The sequence below is a fragment of the Sorex fumeus genome, unplaced genomic scaffold (genome assembly GCF_029834395.1).
Source record: "Sorex fumeus unplaced genomic scaffold, SorFum_2.1 ptg000061l, whole genome shotgun sequence".
Lineage (NCBI taxonomy): Eukaryota > Metazoa > Chordata > Mammalia > Eulipotyphla > Soricidae > Sorex > Sorex fumeus.
The window spans coordinates 18,090,523-18,116,813 of record NW_026606118.1 but is presented as its reverse complement, the minus strand read 5'-3'; the positions used below and the strand labels follow the sequence as shown (position 1 = coordinate 18,116,813).

General features: G+C 42.0%; 1 protein-coding gene and 1 pseudogene across 1 annotated transcript; one reads left to right on the top strand and one right to left on the bottom strand.

The window, feature by feature from the left end:
* Positions 1-7,747: 7,747 nt before the first annotated feature.
* On the top strand, positions 7,748-23,856 carry RAB32 (RAB32, member RAS oncogene family). The gene is made up of 3 exons (XM_056126186.1): positions 7,748-8,048; positions 22,033-22,310; positions 23,228-23,856. Exons 1-3 carry the CDS (start codon positions 7,784-7,786, stop codon positions 23,375-23,377), a joined length of 693 nt encoding a protein of 230 aa, XP_055982161.1. The 5' UTR covers positions 7,748-7,783; the 3' UTR covers positions 23,378-23,856.
* On the bottom strand, positions 19,744-19,865 carry LOC130034845 (uncharacterized; annotated as a pseudogene).
* Positions 23,857-26,291: the final 2,435 nt, after the last annotated feature.

Genomic DNA, 26,291 nt, shown 5'->3' with positions numbered 1-26,291 from the left:
GGTTTTTTTTACTTTTTGGGTCACACCTTGCAATGCACAGGGGTTACTCCTGGCTCTGCACTCAGGAATTACTCCTGGCGGTGCTCAGGGGACCAGACGGGATGCTTGGAATCGAACCCAAGTCGGCCACGTGCAAGGCAAACGCTCTACCCTCTGTGCTATCCCTCCAGTCCCTCTAACATTTTATTTTTTAATTGAATAATTTTTAAAGGAAAAATGTTGGGCTTTATGTAGTATAATGATTTTATTGTAACTAATCATATTTATGTCTGTTTAAAGAAATTCAAATATTCTAATGTCATGAGAAGTCCTTTTAGGTCATGTTCTGTAATAGTGTTGTCTGGAACAGAACTACTACATGATCTCATGCCTAGGTATATTTCACAATCTCCAAAATATGGGAACAGCAATAGTTTAAGCATCTGTCAATGGATTGGTAGCAATAGATGTACAGATAAAGAGATGAGATCTGAGAAAGGAGATTTCTCTCTTTCTCTTCCTCTGTCTCTCTCACACACACTCCCTTGTGAATTATTTATTCATGAGCAAGAAGAAAATCTTGCTTTTTTCAGCAACACAAATGATACTTGAAAGTACTAGAGTAAGTGAAATAAGTCAGACAAAAACAGATATGCACTGTATGCAGTTACTTAGATGCAGAATTTATAAATGCTGAACTCAGAGAATGGAGTGTTGTTGTTATGAGGAGTTTGAGGTGCGTTAAATAAGGAGATGTTGGTCAAAGCATATAGACTCCCAACTATAAAATGAATGAGTTCTTGCATATAATATCCAGTGTGGGATCTATAATTAACTGTACTATATTATTTACTTGGAAGCTGCTAAGAAGGTAAAAATCTCACCACAAAAAAGAAAGGTAATTATGTGATGTGATGCAGGTGTCAAACTAACGCTATGGTGATGATTATTTTGAAATACATTAAATGTATCAAATTAGCACATCATAAACTTTAAACACACAATGCTTATGTGTAAATTTTAATTTAATAAAGTGGGGGGAAGAGAAGAAATTTCGATAATGGCAAAAATATTTTCTGTCAGCGCCAACCAACACAGTAGCCTACAATCATATTTAGCTATTGAACACTTAAGTTGCGCAACTGAGGAAATTGCTTGAAACTTTAATTTTAATTAATCTAAATTGCTACAGGTAGCTCGTGACTGACATATTGATATAAATCATTCAACTATCTTCTCATCTTAGAATAAGATCAAACTGGGGGAGAAAAATAACAGAAAGATCGCCAGGAGATCCAAAGCTATTTGGAAATTAACATAGTTCTAAGTACTCCATTGCTCAAATGAGAAATATTAATAAAATATTTAAAATAATCTCTACTATGGCCTGAGAGATAGTATGTGGGTAAAGGATTTTGCTTTCCACACCACAGACCCATCCTGGATTCATATCACCTTCTGGCACCCTATATGTTTCTGGAATCACACCAGAAAAGAACCTGGTGTAAACTCCAAAGCATCACCAGGTGTAGCTACCCAATCAAATAATAATGTTAATAATATTTTAAAAAAACACAATTTATAAAACTTCTTGGGATTAAGAAAACGGGAGCTTACAGGTTAATGTATAGCATGAAATATATTCATTTAAAAATAAGAGATATCTAAAACCTTTGGTTTTAGAGGTAAATATATAGCATCAAATATATTCATTTAAAAATAAAGATATCTAAAACCTTTGGTTTCTACATTAGAAAACTAGATTAAAACTTAGTTAAGCCTGTAGCAAGAGAAAGAAAATAAATAATAAAAATTACAACAGAAATTAGAAAATCAATAGAAAATATCAATAAAACCAAAAGCTTTTCCTTTAAATGCAACAATAAAACTCACAAATCTAGCCTCACTAACAAAGAAAAAGAGTAGAAAAATGACTTGTTTTGTATCTGAAAGATTAGTCATCATTAGAAAATCCATGTTAATATTAATGACAAAATAATTCTACTACTAATTCTCTGAATGTAAATTTGAGAGGTCAAATGGACCAGTTATTTAAAGACAAACAAAACTCACATAAATACCGATAACATGAATATATATACATATTTATAAAGACTTTAATTAGTTAATAAACTCTGAAGACTAAGGCACCGGGCCCATCACATCTTTTGCACAAAACAGAAGCAGAGTTCCTATTCCATTCTATAAGTTCAGAATTATCCTAATCTGAATTTTAAGATAAATTCTATGAATAAACCCATGAGCAGATGAGTGACCGTGAGTAGACAAATCTGCCATTCAGGAGGATTTCAAATACTGTAAGTACCACTTTCCTTTGGGAGACAGTTTACTGCTCCTCACTTTCTCAATATTGTCTATTCACAGTGACCTCATTTCCAAGAGAATCATGTGGGGATCAGGGAGAATAAGAAAGTTTACAATGGAGAAATCTGACAAGGCTGACATCAGCATTGATAAGTCAGGTGGATTTTAATTGTGTGTAATGTGATTTATGAGAGTTGAACTAGTTTATGTGATTTTTCATCCCCCAAATCCTGCTCTAATTTAATGCTGAGAAGTACTTCAGACAATTTTTAGTTGAGCTATAGCTTTCAAAATAGCTATAGTCATTTTTCTGAAAATGGATAAGGTAGAAACAGAAGACAAACCGGTGAGAATATGGTATAAAACTGAATTAGTTGGGAAAGACTCAGAAACAGTTGCATTCCATGGCAAAATATTATCCAATACAGAAAATGCAAGGCTGAACAAATACAACATTCTTTCAATCCTTTGAGCAAACATTTATGTGCTTACACAAGGACCACTCACTCATACACCCTGTCCTTGAACATATCAACACCATTCCATCTGTGATCACTTTCCATCTATAAAAAGATTTCTTCTTGCAAGTTTGGACATAAAGCACAGAAGCCTGTATTTCTTCCAACAAAGTTAATGAGGGTAGGACTCACTGACCAGTACATTATACTCTTCTTTTAATGCATTCAAGGCCTGGAGTAATAGCACAGCGGGTAGGGCATTTGCCTTACATGCAGCTGACCGGGCCGACCCAGGTTTGATTCCTCTGCCCCTCTCGGAGAGCACAGCAAGCTACAGAGAGTATCTCGCCCACCCGGGAAAGCCTGGCAAGCTCCCCGTGACATATTCGATATGCCAGACACAGTAACAACAAGTCTCACAATGGAGATGTTACTGGGCCTGCTCAAACAAATCAATGAACAACAGGAGGACAGTAACAGTGACATGTTATAAAAATTGCATCCACATGTGCCACAACAGTTTACGAATTTTTATGTCAGTGTCCAGAAGTAACATAATACTCCAACAGAGATTTCAGGTGATGCCTTGGTCCAGAAAATCATCACCCTACTAACTTCCATCGTCTCTAAAATTCTGTTATTACTTTCTCCCATTTCTGTATCTACATAACAGAAATGTGTGTAGGAAAGACACTAGCCCTTGGTGAATGGTTAGAATCAACCACAATGGCATGGAGGGTGGAGGGTAGGTAAGGTAGAGAAGGGAACAGTATGGCAGTAATAGCTAGAAATGATGATCATTTTGGAAAGGAACTGAGTGTTAAAAGTAGGTAAAGGGATATTCCTGGTAGCCTTTCAGTCTCTGTATTGCAAACCCCATTGCCCAAAAGGAGGGGGGAGAGAGAGAGAGAGAGAGAGAGAGAGAGAGAGAGAGAGAGAGAGAGAGAGAGAGAAGAAAAGGACCTGCTGTAGAAGCAGGCTGTAGAAGCAGGGAGGGAAACTGGGGACACTGTCGCTGGGAAATATACACTGGTGGACGGATGGGTGTTGGAGCACTAATCACGAGCAACTTTGTGTCTATTTCACAGTGATTCGATATTGTTTTTAGACACTAGTCCTTCTAGAATCTAGCTTCATAAACTGGGTTATATACCTGAAAGCTGCAGTCATGAAAAAATTGACAACATTAACATTTTTCTGAGTGTACAATAACCAAAAAGTAATTAAAAATTGAGCACAGGATGAATTCAAAGCATTTGGGACAGTTTTCATCTGTATTGCATTTCTTTTGTTCTTTCTTCCTTCCTTTTTGTTTTTTTGTTGTTTATTTGTTTGTTTGTTTTTGGACCAGATTTGGCAATGCTCTGGGGTTACTCCTGGCTCTAATAGTCAGGAGTTACTCCTGGTGGTTCACGGAGGGGACCATATGGGATATAGAGATAAAACCAGGGTTGACCACATGCAAGGCGAGTGCCCTACTCACTGTACTATCTGTCCTATTCCATTTCTTAGACCAAGAAGAAAAACAGTGACAAATGGACAAAGTTTTAGAAGTTAGGAAGCTGATGATATAGTACAGGGATTAAGGAATCCGCTTCTCATTCAGGCAAACCGGATTCTAATCCCATTATCTCACATGGTCCCCAGAGCACTGTCAGGAGCCCTGAATACAGAACAAGGAATAAGCCCTGAGCGTAGCTGATGTGCCCACACTGCCCCCCAAATAGAAGTTTCTTTGCGTGTGTGCTTTTAGTATATTGCTTGCCTTACTGGAAACAGTGCTGGGCTGGAGCGAAAGCACAGCGGTAGGGCATTTGCCTTGCACACAGCCAACATGGCCGACCCGAGTTCAATTCCTCCGCGCCTCTCGGAGAGCCCAGTAAGCTACCGAGAGTATCTCACCTGCACGGCAGAGCCTGGCAAGCTACCTGTGATGTATTCGATATGCCAAACACAGTACCAACAAAGTCTCCAATGGAGATGTTACTGGGCCCCCTCGAGCAAATCCATGAACAACCGGAGGACAGTGACAGTGACAGGACTGGAAACAGTGATACTGCCTTTGACTTATGCTTGCACTCTGATTCTTCAGTGTATATTCTGCTTTATTAAACTATTTTCTATCATTTTTTTTTGTCTGACTCATTCTTGAGTGCTTTTTTGGGTTGACAGCATTAGCCCTCGCTGGGCTTTTCCTACAATGGAATCAGACACTAGAAAGTCTGAGAAACTGTTTAAGACAAAAGGAATCTAAGCCATGTGTTGACCAAATGCAGCGTGTTCGCCTAGATGGGATTCAGGCTGGCAAAAGCAAGTTCAGTCAAAAAGAAGTCAGGCTGAACAAAGTACAGGTTTGACTTCATGTGCCTATATTGGGTCACTAATCGTTACGGATGAACCATACTAAGTTCATAAATTAACCACAGGTGAACTTGGTATGAGGGACAAAGGAATGCTATCTTTGCAAATTTCAAAATGTCAAAATTTGTAAATCTAAGACAAGTTTTCATGAAAACTTCATGACATGAGGGGGATGTGTTGAAGTTTTCTCTCGAAAAGTAGGTTTTAGCATGTGGCTTGTCAGCAAATATTGGTTATAGCTCTGAAGTCTAAAAAAGTCCAAAATCAAGATCAAGAAGCTGGTAGATTTGATTTCTGATGCATCCAAAGTCTTAATTCATTGGTGACCGTCTACTTGTGATCTCACATAGCAGAAGGAGCAGGAGACCTCTCTAAGGCTTGGAAGCAGACCCATCTCATTCTCGAAAGCTCTCTTCTCATGATCTAATTACTTCTGGGAGGCCCATCTCTAACCTTTTGGCATTAGGATCTCAGCACATGAAGTTCGAAGAACACTCACACTCAGTCCTTAATACCAGCTGATATGAATTCACATGCCTACTACTGAATTATAATCGAAATCACCTTTTGGCTGGAGCGATAGCACAGCTGGTAGGGCGTTTGCCATGCATGCGGCCGACTCGGGTTTGATTCCTTCATCCCTCTTGGAGAGCCTGGCAAACTACTGAGAGTATTCTGCTCACATGGCAGAGCCTGGCAAGCTTCCCGTGGCGTATTAGATATGCCAAAAACAGTAACACCAAGTCTCACAATGGAGATGTTACTGGTGCCTGCTCGAGCAAATCAATGAACAATGGTAGGGCAGTGCTACAGTGCACCTTTTGGCATTAGGATCTCAGCATATGAAGTTTGAATAACATTCACACTCAGTCCTTAATACCAGGTGAGATGGATGTACAGGTGTGTGCTGACTACTGAATGATAATCTAAACCCTTGGTAGCCAAAATATAGCCTTCGTACATCACTTGGGAACTTATTTAAATCTCTAAATTTCAGGCCCCACACCAGCTAGGAGTAGAATCTGCACTTACACAAAACCCCAGATGATTCTTAGGAGCTTGAAAGTTTAAAATGCAAGGGCCATGTTTCTAGTGGACCCACCAGATCAGCAATACCTAGGAACTTGTTTGGAATGTGTGTTTCCTGGCTCCATCCCAGTCCTAACTGGCGTAGAACCCTCACTAAATGAGCATCATCACCTATTTTAACAAATTCTTAAGATCACATTTTAGAACCATAGAATCGAAGCCACTGTCCTGCCTTTAGTTGGTAACCACTTCTCATTTGAAACCCCTTACCAAATACAGTTTTTGACAACACAATTCTATTCCTTAAGTCAGCGGAAGCAGGAAAGTTAGAGCAGAGGGAACTTGACGAAAAAACAAAAGCAAAACTGGAGGAAGACACAGTACGCAACCATATGGCGTAACGGGAGGATTTCCTCTTTCCCCAAGCTGAGACACATCTTGTAAGGATTCTCTATGTTGGGACAGCAGAAAAGGCACATATAACGCTTCCTGGCTATCCAACTCGTTTAGAGACAGAGCCATCAATTTTCAATAGTCATCCAAAGTTTCACTCCCACCTTTACCCTTAAGTTTGTCAGGGGTGGGGGTGGGGGTGGGGTGGAGGGATTACAGCATGGATTGCGGCATTAGCAGGTGCTTAGATGATTTCTGAAAGCAATGCAGAAATTCTCTCTCTCTCCTCTCTCTCTTTTCTCTTTCCTCTCTCTTTCGTCTTCCTCTCTTCCCTTTCCTCTCCTCTCTCCTCTTTTTCCTCTCTCCTCTCTCTTTTGTTCTCCTCTCTCTTTCTCTTTTTCCTCTCTCCTCTCTTTTCTCTTTCTTCTCTCTCCTCTCTCCTCTCTTCTCTCCTCTCTTTCCTCTCTTCTCTGTCCTCTCTCCTCTCTTATCAATCTCTCTTCTCTCCTCTCTCTCCTTTTCACCTCAAATCAGCCACCGTGGGGTTCCAACCTATCTGAAAACAAACCAAAACAAAACACTGTCCTCCCATTGTTCATCCATTTGCTCAAGCGGACCCAGTAACGGCCCCATTGTGAGACTTCTTGTTACTGTGTTTGGCATATTGAAAACAAATCAACACCAGAAAAACTGAAGTCGGTACAACTTCAGGACTATTACTTCCCAGGAAATCTGCTGCCCTCGCCTGGGGAGGGGACCTTCCCTATCCACTCGCCCGCTCCACCAAGTCCCTTTGTGACGCTTGACTGCTCTGTGGCTTTAACCTAGGTCAATAAAAACTTGAAAATCACATAATGCAATCCGACGCCTCGTTTTCACCCGCCTACATCAGCTTTCCTAAACTATACTGCTTCCATTTCATTTTGTACTGGAGTCTCACCGGGGTCATAATCCTGTTGGTCCCCTGGACTCTTCCCAGCCCCGCCCCTCAGGCCTGGTCTGTGGGTCGGTCTGGACACTCGGGAGCGGCTCCCGCGGATTGCAGTTCCCCCGGCGGCCACCAGGGGGGCGCGGGATCCTGGTCCCGGGAGGAAGTTCCCCGCTCTGGCCGCCCGGGCCTCGCCCCGCCCCGCCCGCCCGCGCGGGTTCCGGGTCCTGTGACCGTCAGGAGGCTGCGGCGGCGGCGGGGGTGGGGGCGGCCCAGCTCACGGCAGCCGGCGGGAGCGCAGCGGGCGCGGATGGCGGGCGGGGGCGCCGGGGACCCCGAGCGGCGGGCCGCCGGCTCCGCCAACGCCGCGGCCGCGGCGCCCGAGACCCGCGAGCACCTGTTCAAGGTGCTGGTCATCGGCGAGCTGGGCGTGGGCAAGACCAGCATCATCAAGCGCTACGTGCACCAGCTCTTCTCGCAGCACTACCGCGCCACCATCGGCGTCGACTTCGCCCTCAAGGTGCTCAACTGGGACAGCCGCACGCTCGTGCGCCTGCAGCTGTGGGACATCGCGGGTAAGGAGAGCCCGGGACGCGCGTGCGCGTGTGCGTGTGCGTGTGTGCATGTGCATGCATGCCTGTGTGTGTGTAGGTGTGCATGCCTGTATGCGTGTGTGTGTGTGTGTGTGTGTGTGTGTGTGTGTGTGTGCGCGCGCGCGGTCCCTGCAGCTGTGGGACATCGCGGGTAAGGAGGGCCCGGGACGCGCGTGTGCGTGTGCGTGTATGTGTGCGTGCATGCCTGTGTGTGTGCATGCCTGTATACCCGTGTGTGTGTGAGAGAGAGAGTGTGTGTGTGCGAGTCCCTGCAACTTTGTGACAGTGCGGGGTAAGAAAGACACACGTGTGTGTGTGTGTGTGTGTGTGTGTGTGTGTGTGTGTGTGTGTATGCATACCTGCAGCTGCGGGACTTTGGGGTAACTAGGGGCCCCCAGGGGAAGGGCGGCCGCTGGGTTTCCGCAGCCCTCTGAACTTCTGTTTGCTTTGCCTTTACTTTGTCCTCAACTTGAACTCGCCTGCATGGGCACGCTTGACTGTGTGCGTGTGTGAATGCTTGCCTGTCTGATTGTGTGCGTGTGTGCGTGTGTGTGTGTGTGCATGCCTGTGTGTGCATGCCTGTTTGCCCGTTTGTGTGTGGGTCCCTGCAACTTTGGGACTTTGTGGGGTAAGGAGGAGCCGGGACACGTGTGTGTGTATTCATACCTGCAGTTGTGGGACTTTGGGGTAACTAGGGGCCCCCAGGAGAAGGGCAGCTGCTGGGTTTCTGGGTTTCTGTTTGCTTTGCCTTTACTTTGTCCTTAACTTGAACTCGCCTGCATGGGCACGCTTGGCTGTGTGCATGTGTGAATGCTTGCCTGTCCAAGTGTGTGTGTGCGTGTGTGTGTGCGTTTGTACGAGACCGATCCCTTAGGGAGATGGTTCCCCCGCCCCCGGGACTCCTGTGAATTCAGGACAGCCCAAGTTGAATGTTAAAATCGGGCACGGTAAACACATATGTGCCTGAGTAACTCAACCAGATGCTTCTGCTAAGTCTGTGGATTTTCCTTTTTGGATAAGTGAGCTCTGAGACTGAGTTCCCTCTCGGACAGTGGAAAATCCGTAGAGGCCATTGGAAAATCCGCAGACAGCAGTGGAAAATCCGTGGAGGACTTTGCCAGAAGTTTCCCCCTGAATCATTGCAGTACTCCCGGGAGAGGAGGGGAGAGGGCAGGTCTCCTCATTCTTTTTCAATATCCCTGAAAAAGTATCACTGATTTAAACAAAGTTACATTCCTAGCTATACATGGAGATGAGGAACCAGGTTAGTTTATTCAGTTTTATTTTGTTTTGTTTTGTTTTGAGGGGACTCACTGGGCAATGATCAGGGTTTACTCCTGGCTCTGCACTTATTCTCCGTTCTTCAAATGCCTTGTTCCCTTCCCTTCCTGGGTCAGGTTAATCGAGTGAAATTTTTCTAGGCGTTCCTCTCAAATTGACACCAAGATCATAGTATAACTGAAACCCAAGCACAAAAAATTTGTGAGTCTACAACTGTAACTCATGGTGTTTCACTAATAAAAATTTTTAAAAATTAAATTTAAAAAATTCCTACACACACAAATACACACACACATACTATCATAATTTTGTGGCCTCGGCTTTGGGTTTTTATTTAGAAGCATAGTATCTGTCTTTGGAGGCCTGGCAGGCAGGAGAACATGTCTCTTTGCTGTAAGTTAGGGGTGTCAGTTCTGGCAGGCGTGTGATCATTTTAACGCGAAGATGTTAGCTCTGGAAAGTTTCCATATGGAAGTGGTGCTTGGAGTGTCCCTGCTCAGTCATTATAAGTGTCAGAGAGCTCAGCCCGCAAAGGAGCACTTGAGTGCCAGCATGTCAGGGCCTGCCGCTGGTAGCAGAGTGTGTGTGTGAGGTTGGGGTGCCCACGGGCTCCTCAGCTGTGACCATGTGGAAGAAAGCGCTGAATAATTATTACTCATTTAAGAACAGAGTTCTCTACCACATGGATGTAGGAGAATCCATTACAGCACTTTTCCACCTCTAGAGAAAGGGGGATTGATCTTTCTACTGTGGGCACCTTTTATTTTTTTTGTTTTTTTGTTTTCAGAATACCAAAAGTTCGTTTGAAAAGTCATCTTGTGAAGCCAGAGGCTTCTTTCAAAATACTTCCTGTTGTTTCACAGTGCCCCGACAGGAGTTGTGCTGCTTCTAGATAAAGCCAGGGATTCTTCTGGAGTCATTCTCAGGAACTTCCATGTCGCTGTGCATTTCCATGCAGATGAGTTTTAAACTCCATCTAGGCAGGCTCTTCACCATATTCTTCATGGAAAGTTAATGTGGCGTTTATCTGTTATGACCGGATCCCGCTGCCTTTAGAGAAATGAGTTTAGATAAACTCGATTCCATGTCATAGTATGATTTTTTTTTTCTTCTCCCAGCCTTGAGGAAAAGTGCTTCTTCTCGATCCTTCCAGATCAAACCTCCCAGGGGTCTGACGCTGGCACATACCTGTCTGCATGAAGTTACCTTGCAATTTTGTCTAAATCTAAAGTTTCAGCTTTGCCAAGGAAATCAGACTTTTAAGATTTCAAGAGAGGGGCCAGAAAATAGGATGGAATGTAGGGTGCCTCCACAGCCCCACATGGTCCCCTGAGCATCACGGGGTGCAGCTTCAAAGGGTGCACATCATGACATAGGGCCCAAGCAGCTGTCATATCCTTGAACCCTTGAGCTGAACTGCACACCTAATGAGGGAGAATTTTCAGTCTCCTGAGCACTTACTTGGGAGGTCAAAATAAAGCAGCAGAGAGATCTCTGGGGTTGTAGAGGCTGTATAGTGGGCAGAGCATTTGCTTAGCACACAGCCCAACAGAGTTTCATTCCCTGAACCCCATGTGATTCCCGCATCCTTCCAGGAGTAAGTTCAGAGCACTGCTGGGCGTGGCCCCCTACCCCTCAAAAAAAATTCAGTGGAAGTCCTGGATATTTATATCAGTCAGCAAATACATGTATCAGTGAAGTGAATATGATTAGAGGTCAATTTAGTTTTTCAGCTATTATTAGGATAAAAGGCTTTGTAAATAGACTTTTTGCCATTTTGGAGGGAGGGGGGTTTACCCAGAGATGCTCAGGGCTTACTCCTGGCTCTGCACTCAGGAATTACTCCTGGTGGTGTTCTGGGCACCGTATGGGATGCTGGGGATAGAACTCAGGTCGGCCACATATACGGCAAACACCCTCCCCACATACTATTGCTCCAGTAAAGGGCTTTTGGAAGTGGAGACGATATATCTGGAAATTGAGAGCCAGAGGAACTTATTTTTAAGTTATACTTTATAAAACGGCATGATATCATGAACTTAGTTTGGTTTGACTTTTGCATCTGCAAGTGAATCTTAGCTTTTGTGCCATTTGAATTAAAGCCTAATGATATAATGAAGGCTGAGGCCACTTGAAAAATTCCCCTCATGGCTAAACATTTTTGCCGTATGCAGTAACAAAGTATTTAATCCTCAGAGGATAGAAATATTCCTAGATTGCACAATAGTATGTAGATCTGGTCTCTGGATGTGACTCACTCCGCTGTTACTGGTTAGTTTTGTTTTTGTTATTCTAGAGATGGGAAAAATGGTTACTGATCCCAGTGTTTATGCCTGAAAACTCTGAGAGACAAGAATTTTCTAGATATTTTCTGTCAGTGTTGCCTAGCAGTTTAAGCTAAACTTAAACTTTAATTTAAAAAAACATACTATTTCCAAGGCACCCTTTCTGATGGTGTGAAATTAGTAGAACTTTAACGTACAGTTGCAATTTATTTCAACTATTCTCTTAATTTATACCCAATTCAAGACTGCTTCTCAAAACATGACTGACATCTACCAAAATATTGAAATCTTTTGTAAGGTTTCTAAAGAGGATTTAATAAATGCCTAGGAAATGAAAATGCAGTTTGAAATATCTCTGATCTCTAAATGCATAATATAGATGAAGTAGTGCTGCACATATGTTTATTGTATGCTTCTTGGCAATTTTATAGTCTTTCAGGAAAGTTGAGTGACTGGCTTAGGCTTAAATTTTTTTTGGGGGGGAGGGGGTGGCAAACCAGATGATTGCTCAGGGATCACTCCTGACTGGTTCTGGGGGGCCATATGTGGTACTAGAGATTTGACCCAGTTACCACATGCAAGGCAAGACCCTACCCGCTGTACTCTCTCACTGACTCCTTTGTATTTTATTTTTAAGCTCATTCACTTAGAGCTTTTCCAAAAAATACAGTTTAGTCTTTATGTAATCTTTGTCTTTGTTGCGGAGTCAGATTTTTCCTTCTCCCCTCTAAAGAGTTTTAGACAGGGCTTGAGGATTAAGTTGATGTAAGACAACTCCCAAGGAAAGTTATGCCGGTATGGTTTATAAGTTTTACATGACATAGAAGCCCTCTGATATAAAACAAGGAAATGAAGACCCAAAGCAAACTTAGCTTGTCAGATGTTATCACTGAGTTGAACTTGAGTGGTAATTGTGAAAAATAATAAGCCACTGAAATATAAAGAGAGGCTGTGGGGAGATCAGGGTGATTTTATCAAGGTCAGTAGGTATGGAATTCTCCCGTCACAGCCGTCTACTGGTGAGAATAATTCTTCCTGGCACAGGCGTGAGCTGTAGCTCCTGATTTCAGAAAGAAACAGGGAGATTAGGGCACCCTTCTTACAGCTGCTAATTTTTTTTTGTCCTTTAGCATGTTTTAAATTTTATTTTATTGTGTTCGGGGGAGTCTCTTCACTGGGGCTCACGATTCCCCACTGCACTTCCTGCTACTTGTCCCAGCGAGTGGTTTGATGCTAGGGCTGAGGATGTGGTTCTGCTGTGGGGCCTTGCAGTGCCAGAGACTATTATCCAGCCCCTCCCCCAGCCATGCTCTGGGGCTCCCTGAGCCACCCCCAGCAAGGCTGGGGGAGAGGAACCTAGGGTACCTGTGATGGAATGAGAACGGGCTGTATGCACATCACACACCTTGACCCCTGCCCTATCCTTCAAGTCTTCTAAGTGCCTTTAGATTAATCCTCGGCCCTCACTTTTCAGCATCAAGTTTCCTTGAAAAAAAATCAGAGAAAATTTTCTTTCCAAAAATCAAGCGCTCATTTGGACTGAAGAGCAAACCTAAAATACATGGGTAGAAAACTCACTGCATTAGAGAAACCACATTTGTGTACGCTTTTTAATTTGGGGGTACCCATCCTCGTTAGAACAGTGGTTCTTATTTTCTTAACTCATCTTGCACCTTGCTAGTTTCCAGACCTAATGATTTACTCTAATCTAGAACATTACCCCCAAGTACTGTGTTTGGTTTTGTTTTTTTTTTTTTTTTTTTTTTGCTTTTTGGGTCACACCCAGCAATGCACAGGGGTTACTCCTGGCTCTGCACTCAGAAATTACTCCTGGCTCTGCACTCAGAAATTACTCATGGTGGTGTTCAGGGGACCATATGGGATGCTTGGAATCGAACCCGGGTTGGCTGTGTGCAAGGCAAACGCCCTCCCCATTGTGCTATGATCCAGCCCCACCCCAAGTACTTTCTATGGTTGTCTTGTTTGGGGTCACACCTGGCAGTGCTTAGGGGTTACTCCTGGCTCTGCACTCACGAATTTCACCGGGTGGTGCCACGGGAACCATATGGGATGCTGGGGATCGAACTTGGGTCTGAGGCATGCAAGGCAAAATGCTCTATTGTACTATCACTTTGGCCCCCTTTTTGTTTTGTTTTATTTGAGGGGCTTGCTCCTGGCTCTGTGCCCAGTGATCCCCCCTGACCACATGGCACGTGCGAGTCCATATGGTACGCTGGGAAGCATCAAACCCAGGCTGGCCACGTGCAAAGCAAGCAAACCCCTTACCCCCTGTACTCTCTCTCCCCCAAGTGCTATCTTAATTTTCCAAGTATCACTCAGGGATTATTAATAGTCAGGTTTGTTGTAAATATGAAAAAGCAGTGCATTGAGCTATTGGCATGTGTTATTTGTAGTCTCTGCTTCTTGATGTTGTTATGAGATCACAATTGGCTGTGCTTGCTGGTCGGGATGATGTGGTGTCAAGAATTGAACCCCAGGCCTCCCATGTACAAAGCACACTCTCTATCACCATGTGAGCTGTCTCCTCTGCCCCTGTTTTCTCTGTGTCAAACACTTAATGCCACGGTGACTTCCCTGGGTTTGTGGCCACCTAATTTAAGGAATTTAAAAAATCTTTATTACATTCAAGCTCTGTCCATGAGAGGTCAACTTCAGCTTTATTCAGACTCTCTTACTACCCTGACTCATTCTAAGCAAATTCTATTGTTCATTTTTATATCAGTAAATAATTTCTCAACAAGTGAGTTCAGGGAGACCATTTGTTCTTGCCTGTCTGTTCCATCCGAGCACAACTGACCGGCAGAATAATCAACTTAATTGCATACTTGTGCTAACTGCACCTAGAAATTCCCCCTCATAATGATATGCCTCTTATGTTGTCTTTTTTTGAGTGTGGGCTGTCTGATTGCCTCCATCAAAAACCCTAAACCTTGACTTTGCTTCCAAACGTTTGCCGAGTAATCCGACCATTTGAATTGAATCCTAGACTTTTATCGCTTCCATGACCTAAATACTGAGAGCTGTAGAAAAGCTACACCAGGAAATTTTAGGTCATCCGGGACACTATTCAGGGCCTGTTTTGATTCTGAGATAGGGAAACAAGTTCTTGATAGCAGAGAAAGTTTTTACTCCATTGCTGTCAAGGCAATCATGAATTTTCATCTGTCTTTTCAAATGCTCTGGTTATCCTTATATTCAAGTGTATACTTATATTTTATACCCTTTACTCATTTTTTATTCATTGATTTGCTCAAGAGGGAACCAGTAATGTCTCCATTGTGAGACTTGTTGTTACTATTTTTGGAGCGATAGCACAGCCAGTAGGGCATTTGCCTTGCACGTGGCCAACCCAGGTTCGATTCCTCCGTCCCTCTCAGAGAGCCCTGCAAGCTACCACGAGTATCCCGCCTGCATGGCAGAGCCTGACAAGCTCCCCGTGATGTATTCAATATGCCCAAAACAGTAACAACAAGTCTCACAATGGAGATATTTACTGGTGCCTGCAAATCGATGAACAACGGAAGGACAGTGCTACAGTGCTACTCATTTTTTATGCTGTTCTAGTTATTATACTTAATTGGGGCTGGAGCGATAGCACAGTGGGTAGGACGTTTGCCTGGCATGCAGCCAACCCAAGTTCGATTCCTCCATCCCTCTCAGAGAGCCCAGCAAACTACCGAGAGTATCTCGCCCTCACAGCAGAGCCTGGCAAACTGAGGGCCATGGCATATTCGATATGTCAAAAAACAGTAACAGCAAGTTTCAAAATGGAGACGTTACTGGTGCCCGCCAGAGCAAACCGATGAACAACAGGAGGACAGTGCTATACTTAATTGAAAAGCACGCCATTCCAAGTTAGTCTTTCTATTTTTCATTTTCTCCTTCACTTTCCCCTCTGCAATTTAAATGATGTTTTCATTCACATTGAATGAAACATGTGGACTTGTTTGAAGATCAGAGCTGTTTAGTAGATAGTTGCTTAGCACGTCCTGGGAAAGAAAGCACAGCAATGAACACAAATTGCCTGCTCCACATGGGATGTCAGTGATGAATCCAGTAAGCCATGCATTATTCCCTTCAGTGTTAATTTTGAGGATGGGGGTAGAATTTTCAGCTACACGTGACAGTCCTCAGCACCTGTTCCTGTCTCTGTGCTCAGAGTGACCTCAGTGGTACACTAGGGACTGTATGCAGTGCTGGGAATAAAATCAGGGTGGGCTACATGAGAGACAAGTGACGTTCCTCTTGTATGTCTCCAGCCCCCATTCTGTGCTATTATGAAATACATTTTAGGAGAAATTATATCCATCATGGAGATGTTACCCTGACCTTCCAATTTTTTTTCATTAAGCTTCTGCTATGGAAATTCTAGGGATTCTTGCTCTGTGTTAAAATGTACCTGATATTGTTTTTATCCAGATCTGGAGAGAAATCTCATCAGTGGTGATGGCCATTGAAAAGATAGTATTGGGGCTGGAGCTATAGGACAGCAGGTAGGGCATTTGCCTTGCATACGACCAATCCAGGTCCCATCCCCGGCATCCCATATGGTCCCCCAAGCATCACTTAATCACTTAACTTCCTGTTAGTCGTCGATTTGCTCAAGCGGGCACCAGTAACGTCTCCATTTGTCCCTGTCATGTGCTAGTGTAGCCCAATGGCATCTGTTCGCTCTGGGATCATGAAGAGCCTCAAACCGATCATTCATGATCTTCATGAAGAAATCTGACCATCTGGTAGGTGGGCGGCCACGTGGTCTTTTGACATCCCATGGAATCCAGTCAGTAACAGTTCTAGTCCAGCGGTCGTCTTTAAATCTCATTACGTGACCAGCCCATCTGATTTTTGACACCTTGGCAAACGAGACAGCGTCCCTGATTCTTGATTGTCGACGGATGTCGGAACTCCGGATTTTTTGTCTCATTTGAGTGAAACGTGCATAGCTCTTTCTATTCTTCTTTGGGAGACCTGAATAGCATTCTCATCCTGTTTGCGTAGGGCCCAGGTCTCTGAAGCATCGCCAGGAGTAATTCCTGAGTTCAGAGCCAGGAGTAGCCCCCTAAGCATCACTGGGTGTGACCCAAAAAGAAAAAAAAGAAAGAAAGAAAAGAAAAAAGTAAAGTATTCCTCACTGTTCCAGAATGAGGATCCAGGGCCCTAGGGGAACACTAGGGTTAGTAAAGAACAGAGCCCTGTTTTTTTGTTTTTTGTTTTTGCATGAAGAAATAGGGCAAATTAGGTCAACTGAGCAAGATAAGAATTGGATAGGTCGAAAGATTTTAGTAGTTTCTGAGCAATAACGTGACCCCTCTACCATTGTCTATGGCCTAGCCATGAAGTGTTTTTGATTAGGAAGCTAAGTGTTCTGGACTGCAAGAACCTGAGAAGTGGAGAAGAATCTGGACTTGAAATTTGTGTCTTTTGTGTATCAGAGTTGTGCTACCAGCAAGTTCTTTGATATCTCAAGGGGCTAGATAATCTGGGAGGGCAGTTCTTGCTCTGGTCTGCAAGGCCTCTAGCTGTCAGAATCTCTGAAGACATGTGGAAATTTTCATGATCATATTTCATTCCTAGATACTTATTAAAATAGATGAAGAGAACATGTTCTTCCTAAGTTTGGAGGGCGTCGACTTGTAGCGCAGTAATAGCAGATTCTTAAAATAGTTAGAATTTCACACTTAATCAACACCTAAGTAATAGCGAGTGGGTTTAGTTGGCAAGCTCTGGTGAGATTCTAGTTACAGAGATCTTCTCTTGGACAGTGAAATATGTGCGAACATTTACGTGTGTGCATACTGCTGAAAGGTGAGATAAAAGATTTGGAGAAGGGTGCTGTTGAAATCAGTTGTCTTTTCAGAAGAACTTCAGTACTTTCTGCAGTCCAAAAAGTCATGGAGATGTCAGCTCTTCACTCTTCTTGTGAGACAGATCTGAACAATAATTGGATACCGGGTTTTGTTTTGTTTTCAAGGATCTCTGTTTTATATTCTTGTTTATATTCTTTTCACTTCTTCCTGATAGTTTCCTGAAGTGTCTTCTGCTGTGATAATTTTTGAAACTTCTTGAAATTAAGTTAAATATATCACGTGATCACTTGACATCCCGTTACTCATCGATTTGCTCGAGCAGGCACCAGTAACGGCTCCATTCGTCCCTGTCACGTGCTGTTAAGTTAAATATATATTGAAGTATTTTCGGTGTGATTGTTATGGAGACTTCATCAGAATTTTACCTGGGGTTCTCCAGATGCAGACTTTTTAGCATATGGTAATTGGTCTATTTCATTTCAGCTCGTTAATATCCCAGATAGTGTGGGTCAGCCAGAAAGAAGTTCATTATCCCCGCCTAGAAAGTTTGGACATGGATGTTTGAAAGCATCCCCAGGAAAGCTTTAAACTGCTGTTCTACGACTGGGCTATTCCTAGGCATTTGTCTTTGCTGTCCAACCGAGTGGACAATCCTATTTTCAAAGGCTTCTGGGAAATCTAGGGGTTTTGTATTATTTGAGATGAACATTACTTGTGTTTCTAAGGCGCAGGGGGACAGGCGACTGGCAATCCTCTCTACTTGCCAAATCAGAATTCCTAAGAAGTAACACCTAGAAGTTAGTCCCTTAAAAGGCACAGAGGGTATTCTGACTTATACCCATGTTGAGAATTACCATTCTGCTATCGGCTTTACTGTACCTGGCAATTGACCCAGAGTCACTGTCTCTTGTTCTCCACTGAGACTAGTCTGCTGGTTCCCGGGCTTCCTCTCATTCATCTCCCGTCTTCAGTTTCTTTCTCAGTTTCCTCTTACCTTCTCTGTCTAACAAGAGCTTCCTTTGAAGGTGTATAAAATACAAGGGCAAGAGAATTTATAGGGTAAAGACAGTCTGTTTCTCACTCTTGTCAAATTAATTGGTTAAGAAAGAACACAGCAACATATTAAACTCTTAAATTATATCTTTGGATGTAATAAAGTCTCGTGCTTTACATACATTATACATATATAATTGTATTTATTTCCAAAATATAAATATCTATATATATTTATATAGATATAACTAGATCTGTCCCTCACTCCCTTTAGTGTTTTTTGTTTCGTTTTGTTTTTAGGTGAAAATAGATATCAAATGTAGATGAAATTCCATAACTAGAAACATTTTTGGTGTTGACTCTCATAATAATAAACATTAAAAGTATTCCAGTGTCCTTTGTTTTACTTGCCTTCTCAATTAAACTTAAAAATTTGGAGAACTTTGCATGATTCCAAGTTTACAGATGAGTAAACTGCAACTCAAGAAGGGTAAGAGGTTTTTCCAAGACCTACAGACCTATATAACTTGAAAAATCAGGGCATGGATCCAGCTAGTTCTCTTCCCAAACATTTAACTTTCATGTGACATGATACTGTCTCCTCATCTGAGCTATGATGAAAGGAAACCAGATAATTCACTGCGATTATAGGAAGTCATGTGCATCCTTTAATTTCTTAGTGGTCAGAATGAAACTATGAATCTCCTAGTTTAATAGTGCGTATTTCAAACCCAATGCTAATTTGATGGCTTCTCTGTTAAACTTATTTTATCTGAGAATAATAGAATCACTTCTTTGAAAGAAAATTGTGCAAGTCAGATGAAAAGTAGGAAAATTAGCAGTATTCTACTTTTAGTTACATTGATGTCTATGTTAGTGTTATGTTAGACTTTTTAAATGTAAAAAAAAATTACTTCTAATATTGCTTTAATTTTAGCATGTTAAAGTATAATTCTGGAAGTAATTTAATGACTTGATAAAGTAGTAGTATCATGACTCAACTTGATGTCCTTGAAAATTTCTAGCTGTCTAATTGTAGTGTGAGGTGTATGTGTGTGTGTGTATACATATATATGTAAGATACAAATTATATTATAATGATATGCATGGCATTTATAAATAAGTAAAATTAAAGTTCATGTGTTTTCGAATCAGTGGCTTTTAAATAAATTTTTACCACTCAGGAATATTTGTGTAGCACTGAAGAATTACTACAGAAATTATTTACTTATTTTTAGTCAGGGTTGATGACCCCTTCCACATCATAGGCTGCTCTGCTCCACACACCAACCATGTAGAACCTCCAAATTCACTCTGAGGAGCACTGCCCAGTCCCGCAAAGGCAAGAACATGCACTTGTTTAAAGAATTTTTTAAAGAATGTTTAAAGAATTTTTTTAGAAGAAGTTAATAACTCACTAAAACAGTCTCACAATCTTTTTGACAGATATGCTAACCCCCCCCCCCCCCCCAATTCATAGACTTATCCTTTTGATGCTGGATTATTTCTCTTTGATCCCCACCGCTGTTGCTGTCTGGATTCATGACTTTAGAATCTTTAGGAAAACAGTAAAGCATAAAAGGTTGTAACACAGAAGCTGCAACTTGAGAATGTGAGAACTGGAAGGGCTTTCGGTGATTCCTGAAGATCTCTACAGACAATTGACTTTTGCAGGCTTGCCTGGAGTGGGCTTGCCTGTTGGCGCTTGATTTTTTGACTTTCTCCTACTTGCTGTGCTTTTAGCATGTTCGCTCTTGTTCCTGTGCCAGCTTTTTGCAGCTCCACAAGTAGGACCACCTAGCTAGTTAATAATCCACAGGGCTTTGTCTTCCTTTACTGCTGTCTTCTCCTGCCACCCCACCCCCACACTCCCACTATTGCATTAAATTATCCAGTACTTGGACTGCTAACAGCTGGCATTTATGCAGTGCCTACCATGGATCGGGCATTTTACACTTTTTTTTTTTGGAAACTGTTGTATAATTTATAATTTGATGGTTGACAGTAGAAGTCAAGACAATTGCAAGAGAGTTCAGAAAATTCTGGCATATTCCATTTGGTATGTGTGAGTCAGAAGACATGGGTTCTAGTCCCTGCTTCTTCTAGCACTGTCATCTCGGCCAAGAGGCACTGTGTGTGTATGTGTGTGTGTTTCCCCTGCCAGATGAAGATAAAGGTCCTTCCTAGGCCAAGCAGTGGTAGAGATTTCAGATAAGCAAGAGGAAACTTTGCAGAGCTCTCTAGAATAGTTCAGCCAGTGAGTCAATCATTCCCCCCAGAGTTTCCAATGGCCCCGGTTATGTTCAAAATAAAGTGATACTGAAGCATTCTGCAATTCAAACTTTTTTGTTTGTTTTTCTTTTTGTTTTTTTGGGACTCACACCCGACAGTGCTCAGGGATGACTCCTGGCTCTACACTCAGGAATTAGTCCTTGGCGGTCCTGGGGGACCATACGGGGTTCTTGGAATTCAACCCTAATCGGCCTCGGGCAAGGCAAACGCCCTCAAACAGTGTTTAACACCACAGCGCTCTCTTTTTTTTTTCCTTTATTTTTTTAATTTTTATTAGTGAAACACCATGAGGTACAGTTATAGACTTACAATTTTTTTTTTTTTTGCTTTTTGGGTCACACCTGGCAATGCACAGGGGTTACTCCTGGCTCATGCATTCAGGAATTACTCCTGGCGGTGCTCAGGGGGCCATATGGGATGCTGGGAATTGAACCTGGGTCGACCATGTTGGCTGTGTGCAAGGCAAACGCCCTACCCGCTGCGCTATCGCTCCAGCCCCGACTTACAATTTTTTGTGCTTGGGTTTCAGTTATTCAATGATCAAGTACCATCCCTCCACCAGTGCCCATCCTCCACCACCACCATGGGTCCCAGTATCCCTCCCACCCCCCATCCCCCCATCCCACCCTGCCTCTGTGGCAGGGCATGCCCTTTTGTTCTCTCTCTCCTTTTGGGTGTTTAATACCATAACTCTCTTGCTGTCTTTTGGTAGATTCGTTTGCATGTGTCTGTCTCCTTTGAGGAACTCCATTTTGCAGACTGAGTCCAAAGTAGCTATAGGCCCGTGAGGTGATGGAAAGATGAGTTGAGTACAGGAGCCCTTTCCTCATGCCCACTCCTAATCTGCTCAACTGGCATTTTACCCACATTAATACATATCTCCTTCCTGCAAGCTTCATTTTGTTCTATTCTTGTCCTTTCTTCCTTCCTCTCCCAGCTTTCCTTTTCCTTTTAGCGTCTCTGATCCCTTAGAGCAAAGAGAACGCAAGGAGAAAATGATGGACCCTGTAGCTTTAAGTGCGATGTTTGTGTAGAACGGGGGCGTCTAGACCCACAGGACATAGAAACGGTTAATCATCTCCCCAGAGCACGAGCTCCACCACTTCTGCTTTATGGGTCTTGTTTCTGTGTCCCAGTCCTTAATTCCACCAACTTCTATTTGCAATAAAATGGGAGATGCTTTTTTATAGCCTTATAAACGGTTAGAAATAAATGTAAATTCTGTCTACAGTCTATATATGGACATCTCTGATCTCAGCATTGTAATCTCCTATGATTAATTCTTAGGGCAGGAGCGGTTTGGCAACATGACCCGAGTATACTACAAAGAGGCTGACGGTGCCTTCGTCGTCTTCGATATATCAAGAGGTTCTACATTTGAGGCAGTTTTAAAATGGAAAAGTGATCTGGATAGTAAAGTCCATCTTCCAAATGGCAGCCCAATTCCTGCTGTCCTTCTCGCCAACAAGTGTGACCAGAGGAGGGACAATGGCCAGAGTCTTCCCCAGATGGACCAGTTCTGCAAAGAACATGGCTTCTCTGGGTGGTTTGAAACCTCTGCGAAGGTGAGATTTGTTGTGGGTTTGTGTCTGCTCTGCGGTAAATTTGCAAACTAGGGCTGTAACTACAAAGTACTTAGATAGATTCATGTGAGTGGTTTGGAGACGCCTAGAGAAATTAAAAAAAAAAGAACTGCAGCATAATAGGAATATGGTATTTTCTTTCAGTGAGCAGCAGGAATGCTTTCAAAGTTGGCTAATGGGGAGGTGAATGGAAGGGCAGATTTTACATTCCAATTAAAATGGGCTATTATGTAGACTCTAGAACAAAGGTTTTCTGTGAGTTTGAGTCTTGCAGTGAGACCAGACTGGAGCTTATGGGGCTTGAATGAAGTATCTCATCAAGCACAAGGACACATGATTTTATCGAAGGCTCAACAAAATAGCCAGAGCCATGGCCATGGTAAAGGCAGAAGTCATGGGCAAGACTCCCCAAAGCATTGAAAAGGTCAGGCAGATGTTTTCACATGATGCTTGAAGGTCTTAGGCCCCCTGTGTTCAAAAAAAAAAATAGAACAAGTCTGAAATATGCTTTATCTCGAGTAAGACTTTTATCTGTGATGAGAAACGAGATAAAATTTATTTTAAAGACAAACAAAAAACACATAGGTCAGCTGGTGAATAGCTTAAACATCTAGCTATGAAGATAGCAGAGATGAAAATCACAGGCAAAAAAAATGGAGGCTTGAGGTGTTTGTGTTTTTGTGTTAAAAGTTTCACATTGGAGAGTCAAATAATATCCTTATATAATGACAGTGTTGGAGAAGTTGTGATGATACAATTAAGTCCATAAATTGAGTGTAATCTTAACCCCATTCCAACTTTCGATATTCAAGACAGTGGAACCCAGTATATCATAAAAGCCCCTCGGATGAATTTTTCAAGTTCCCTGCATTGGTGGTAACCTCATCTCTTCTCTGCAGGATAACATAAACATAGATGAAGCAGCTCGGTTCCTAGTGGAGAACATCCTCACAAGCCAGCAGAGCTTTTCGAGTGAAGAAAAGGATGTGGATAAGATCAAACTGAGTCAGGAGAACATCACGGCAGAGAGCAAATCCCAGTGTTGCTGACTGCTCACTCTTGTCTGTCTCCTATGGGATGTGGCCTTGCCCCATTCAGAAAAGGTCCCTATTCTGAGAATAGCCTACAGTGGCAGACTCCCCACTCTGTGAATCTCCTGGGCTGTACTTCCAAGTGACAGTAATGCCATCCTGGGGATTCCACACTAAAGTGGTCCATGGGTGGAGTGGTCTGGCTATACCTTAGTGTATGGGCCTTAACCTGTCATCATTGCCATTGTGTTCAGGATAATGTTTACATCCCTTTAAATATCCTTTTATTTTTTTTCTTTAATGGCATCTCCTCGGGATTCAGTAAGACTTCAGAGTTGTAATTTGTAGGATACGCGCTGGGGTGGTAATGAAACTTTACCTACAATCTGACAATAAATTTATGAGTCTATTTCTATATCCATAGTCCCTACTCAGTTGCCAGTGAGGTTTTTTAGACTATCAGCCAAAGGAAAAATCAGAGTTACTGTTTAGTCATGTTTTCTCTCCAGACCTTTGTGTTGTTCTTTTTTTTTTTTTTGTAGAGTTATTCTTAAGTATTAAAATTTACCTACTCCTAGTTAGTGTGGCATGTGATTAGTACTCCACTTGAATGTCAACCCTTCCTAATATCTCAAAAATCACTCACATCAGGCTGGCAGCCGTCTCTGGTTCCTACCAGTTGAAACAGTACAAACGAAAGTTTGTTCTCTCTTCTTTCCACGTGTTTGTATTTCTTTCTGGGATATCTGATGGATATTTCCTTTATGGTTCTCTCTAAGTAGAACTAGTGTTTTCAACTCTACACTATAATAGTAATAGTCAAAGAATTTATTTCAAATTATAAACAGTTATCCCATAATTCTTGTTGTTCTTGTGTGTGTGAAAGAAACTAGGCCTAGTGTGGTTTTCATACAAAGTTTTGAATTTAAAATATAATACATGAGAAACAAAATGTCAGATTCATGATATTTCTACTAATTACCATGTAACTCAATTAAGAAAATGAAGAAGTATTTTCAATGAAACTTTGGTTCTGGATTAATGTTGTTCCAGAAAGATAATGTGGGACATGTTTTCTACCTTCAAAAACTGTTCGCCTGTGTCTTCTATTTTTTAGGTTCTTACTGATATTGTGTGAAAGAGCCTCTTAATTCTTCCAAAGAAAATTTAAAGTCCTTTGTGACATAATCTAGAGTTGGTGCAAATGAGTCATTGAACAGATTTGTCTTATGTATGTATTACTGTGAACTTGATAAAAAGGCATCCATGAATTTATTGAAAACAGGAAAATTCCAGCCTAGAATTTCATGTGCTCTACTGGAAATGTTTGAGGAGTGAAAATTAGGAATTGTCTTTTACACAAACTGTAATCAATCTTTGAATTAAACCATTGAAACTTGTCCAGGAATCATAAATATGTTTCTATGTTTTATATTGAAATAAACTTTTTGACTTCTTTGGACCTGTTTTTTTTTTTATGAAATCACATTTTCTGAGATTCAAGAATAGAAATAAAATCCTAATTTAAATAACATATCTTTAGTAAATTAAAAATATTAAATACATTTTCCCGAAATAGTATGTCATGCTCTAATAAACTTTCTAGTCTCGGTACAGAGCAGAACTTTTGACCTTTCTGTAACTCTAAAAGTCCAATCATGTAAATTGTATAAGATGTTGGTCCTATGCCAAATTGTTAAAAATATAAAGCTTCTTAGGGAAATAAGCTTTCAAGAAAAATCCCCTCTCTTTCTCAGAAAGAGAGGGAAAGAGAGGGGGATTTTTCTTGAAGATGTCTTTTTTATATGTGGGCTTTATTTTTTACAAAAAAGGCACCAGAGACTAATAGGCAGAAAGATTGTAATTCCTATGCTCCTCTTTACAATATATGTGTGTAAGTATATATGGGCTACCTCCAGAAGTACTCAGGGATTACTCCTGGCAATGCCCAGTGAACCATATAGAGTGCAAGGGGCTGTAGGGGTAGGTTTTGGGGCGGGGGGGGGGGGGGTGATCAAACCCAGATTGGCCACATGCAAGGCAAATACCTTACCCACTGTAGTATCTCACTGGCCCTCATATTTACCGTATTTTCTCCTAGGATAATTTTGAAGATTGTCAGTATTTTTAAGTTTTTTCCGTAAATGATCAGAGTTCTGTATATTGATGAAAGATAAGCTTTTGTTCTGACAATTCACAAATAAAAACAAGTAACTATTTTGCTTTATTCCTAAATTCTTGACACAATCTACATTGGGAATATAAATGCAAAGTTTTGAATTTAAGGTAAATAACAACAGTGGTTAAAGTATTTGATTTTCTTGGGGCTGGAGAAATGGCACAGCAGGTAGGGTATTTACCTTACATGGGGCTGATCCAGGTTCAATTCCCAGCCTCCCATATGGTCCCCCGAGCACCGCCAGGAGTAATTCCTGAGCGCATGAGCCGGTAGTAACCCCTGTGCATTGTTGGATGTGACCCAAAAAGCCCTCCGCCCACAAAATAAAACCAAATTAAGTACTTGACTTTCTTATTCATTTCATTGCTAAGCAAATAATCATGAGCCTTACTTCAGATTTACAGTAACAGTTTTCACAGGATAGACTTCCAAATCTGATTTTTTAAAAAGTGGGAGCTTAGTACAGTGGGTAAGGTGCTTGCCTTGCAGGTTGCCAGCGAATGGTTGGCCTGACACTCCATATGGTTCCCTGAACGTGCAAGGAGTGATCCCTGAGTACAGAGCCAGGAGTAAATCCTGAGTACAGCCAAGGTATACCCCCAGTATCCCCCTCTCCCCTGAAAGGGAGAATATCAAGATGGCCAAATAGGCAAAATTTGTATTTACATCCTTATATGATCACAGAAAAATCTGTACTGAAACTTGAATTAATTTGTACAGAAACAATGTGAAATATTGGTAAGCAAAGGTTTT

What these genes read in the sequence shown, in the direction of transcription:
- RAB32 (XM_056126186.1), top strand. Translation starts at nt 7,784, where the DNA reads ATGGCGGGCGGGGGCGCCGGGGACCCCGAGCGGCGGGCCGCCGGCTCC. An exon ending in GCAGCTGTGGGACATCGCGG is followed by an intron (nt 8,049 to 22,032) that starts GTAAGGAGAGCC and finishes ATTAATTCTTAG; the next exon opens with GGCAGGAGCGGTTTGGCAAC. An exon ending in GGTTTGAAACCTCTGCGAAG is followed by an intron (nt 22,311 to 23,227) that starts GTGAGATTTGTT and finishes TCTTCTCTGCAG; the next exon opens with GATAACATAAACATAGATGA.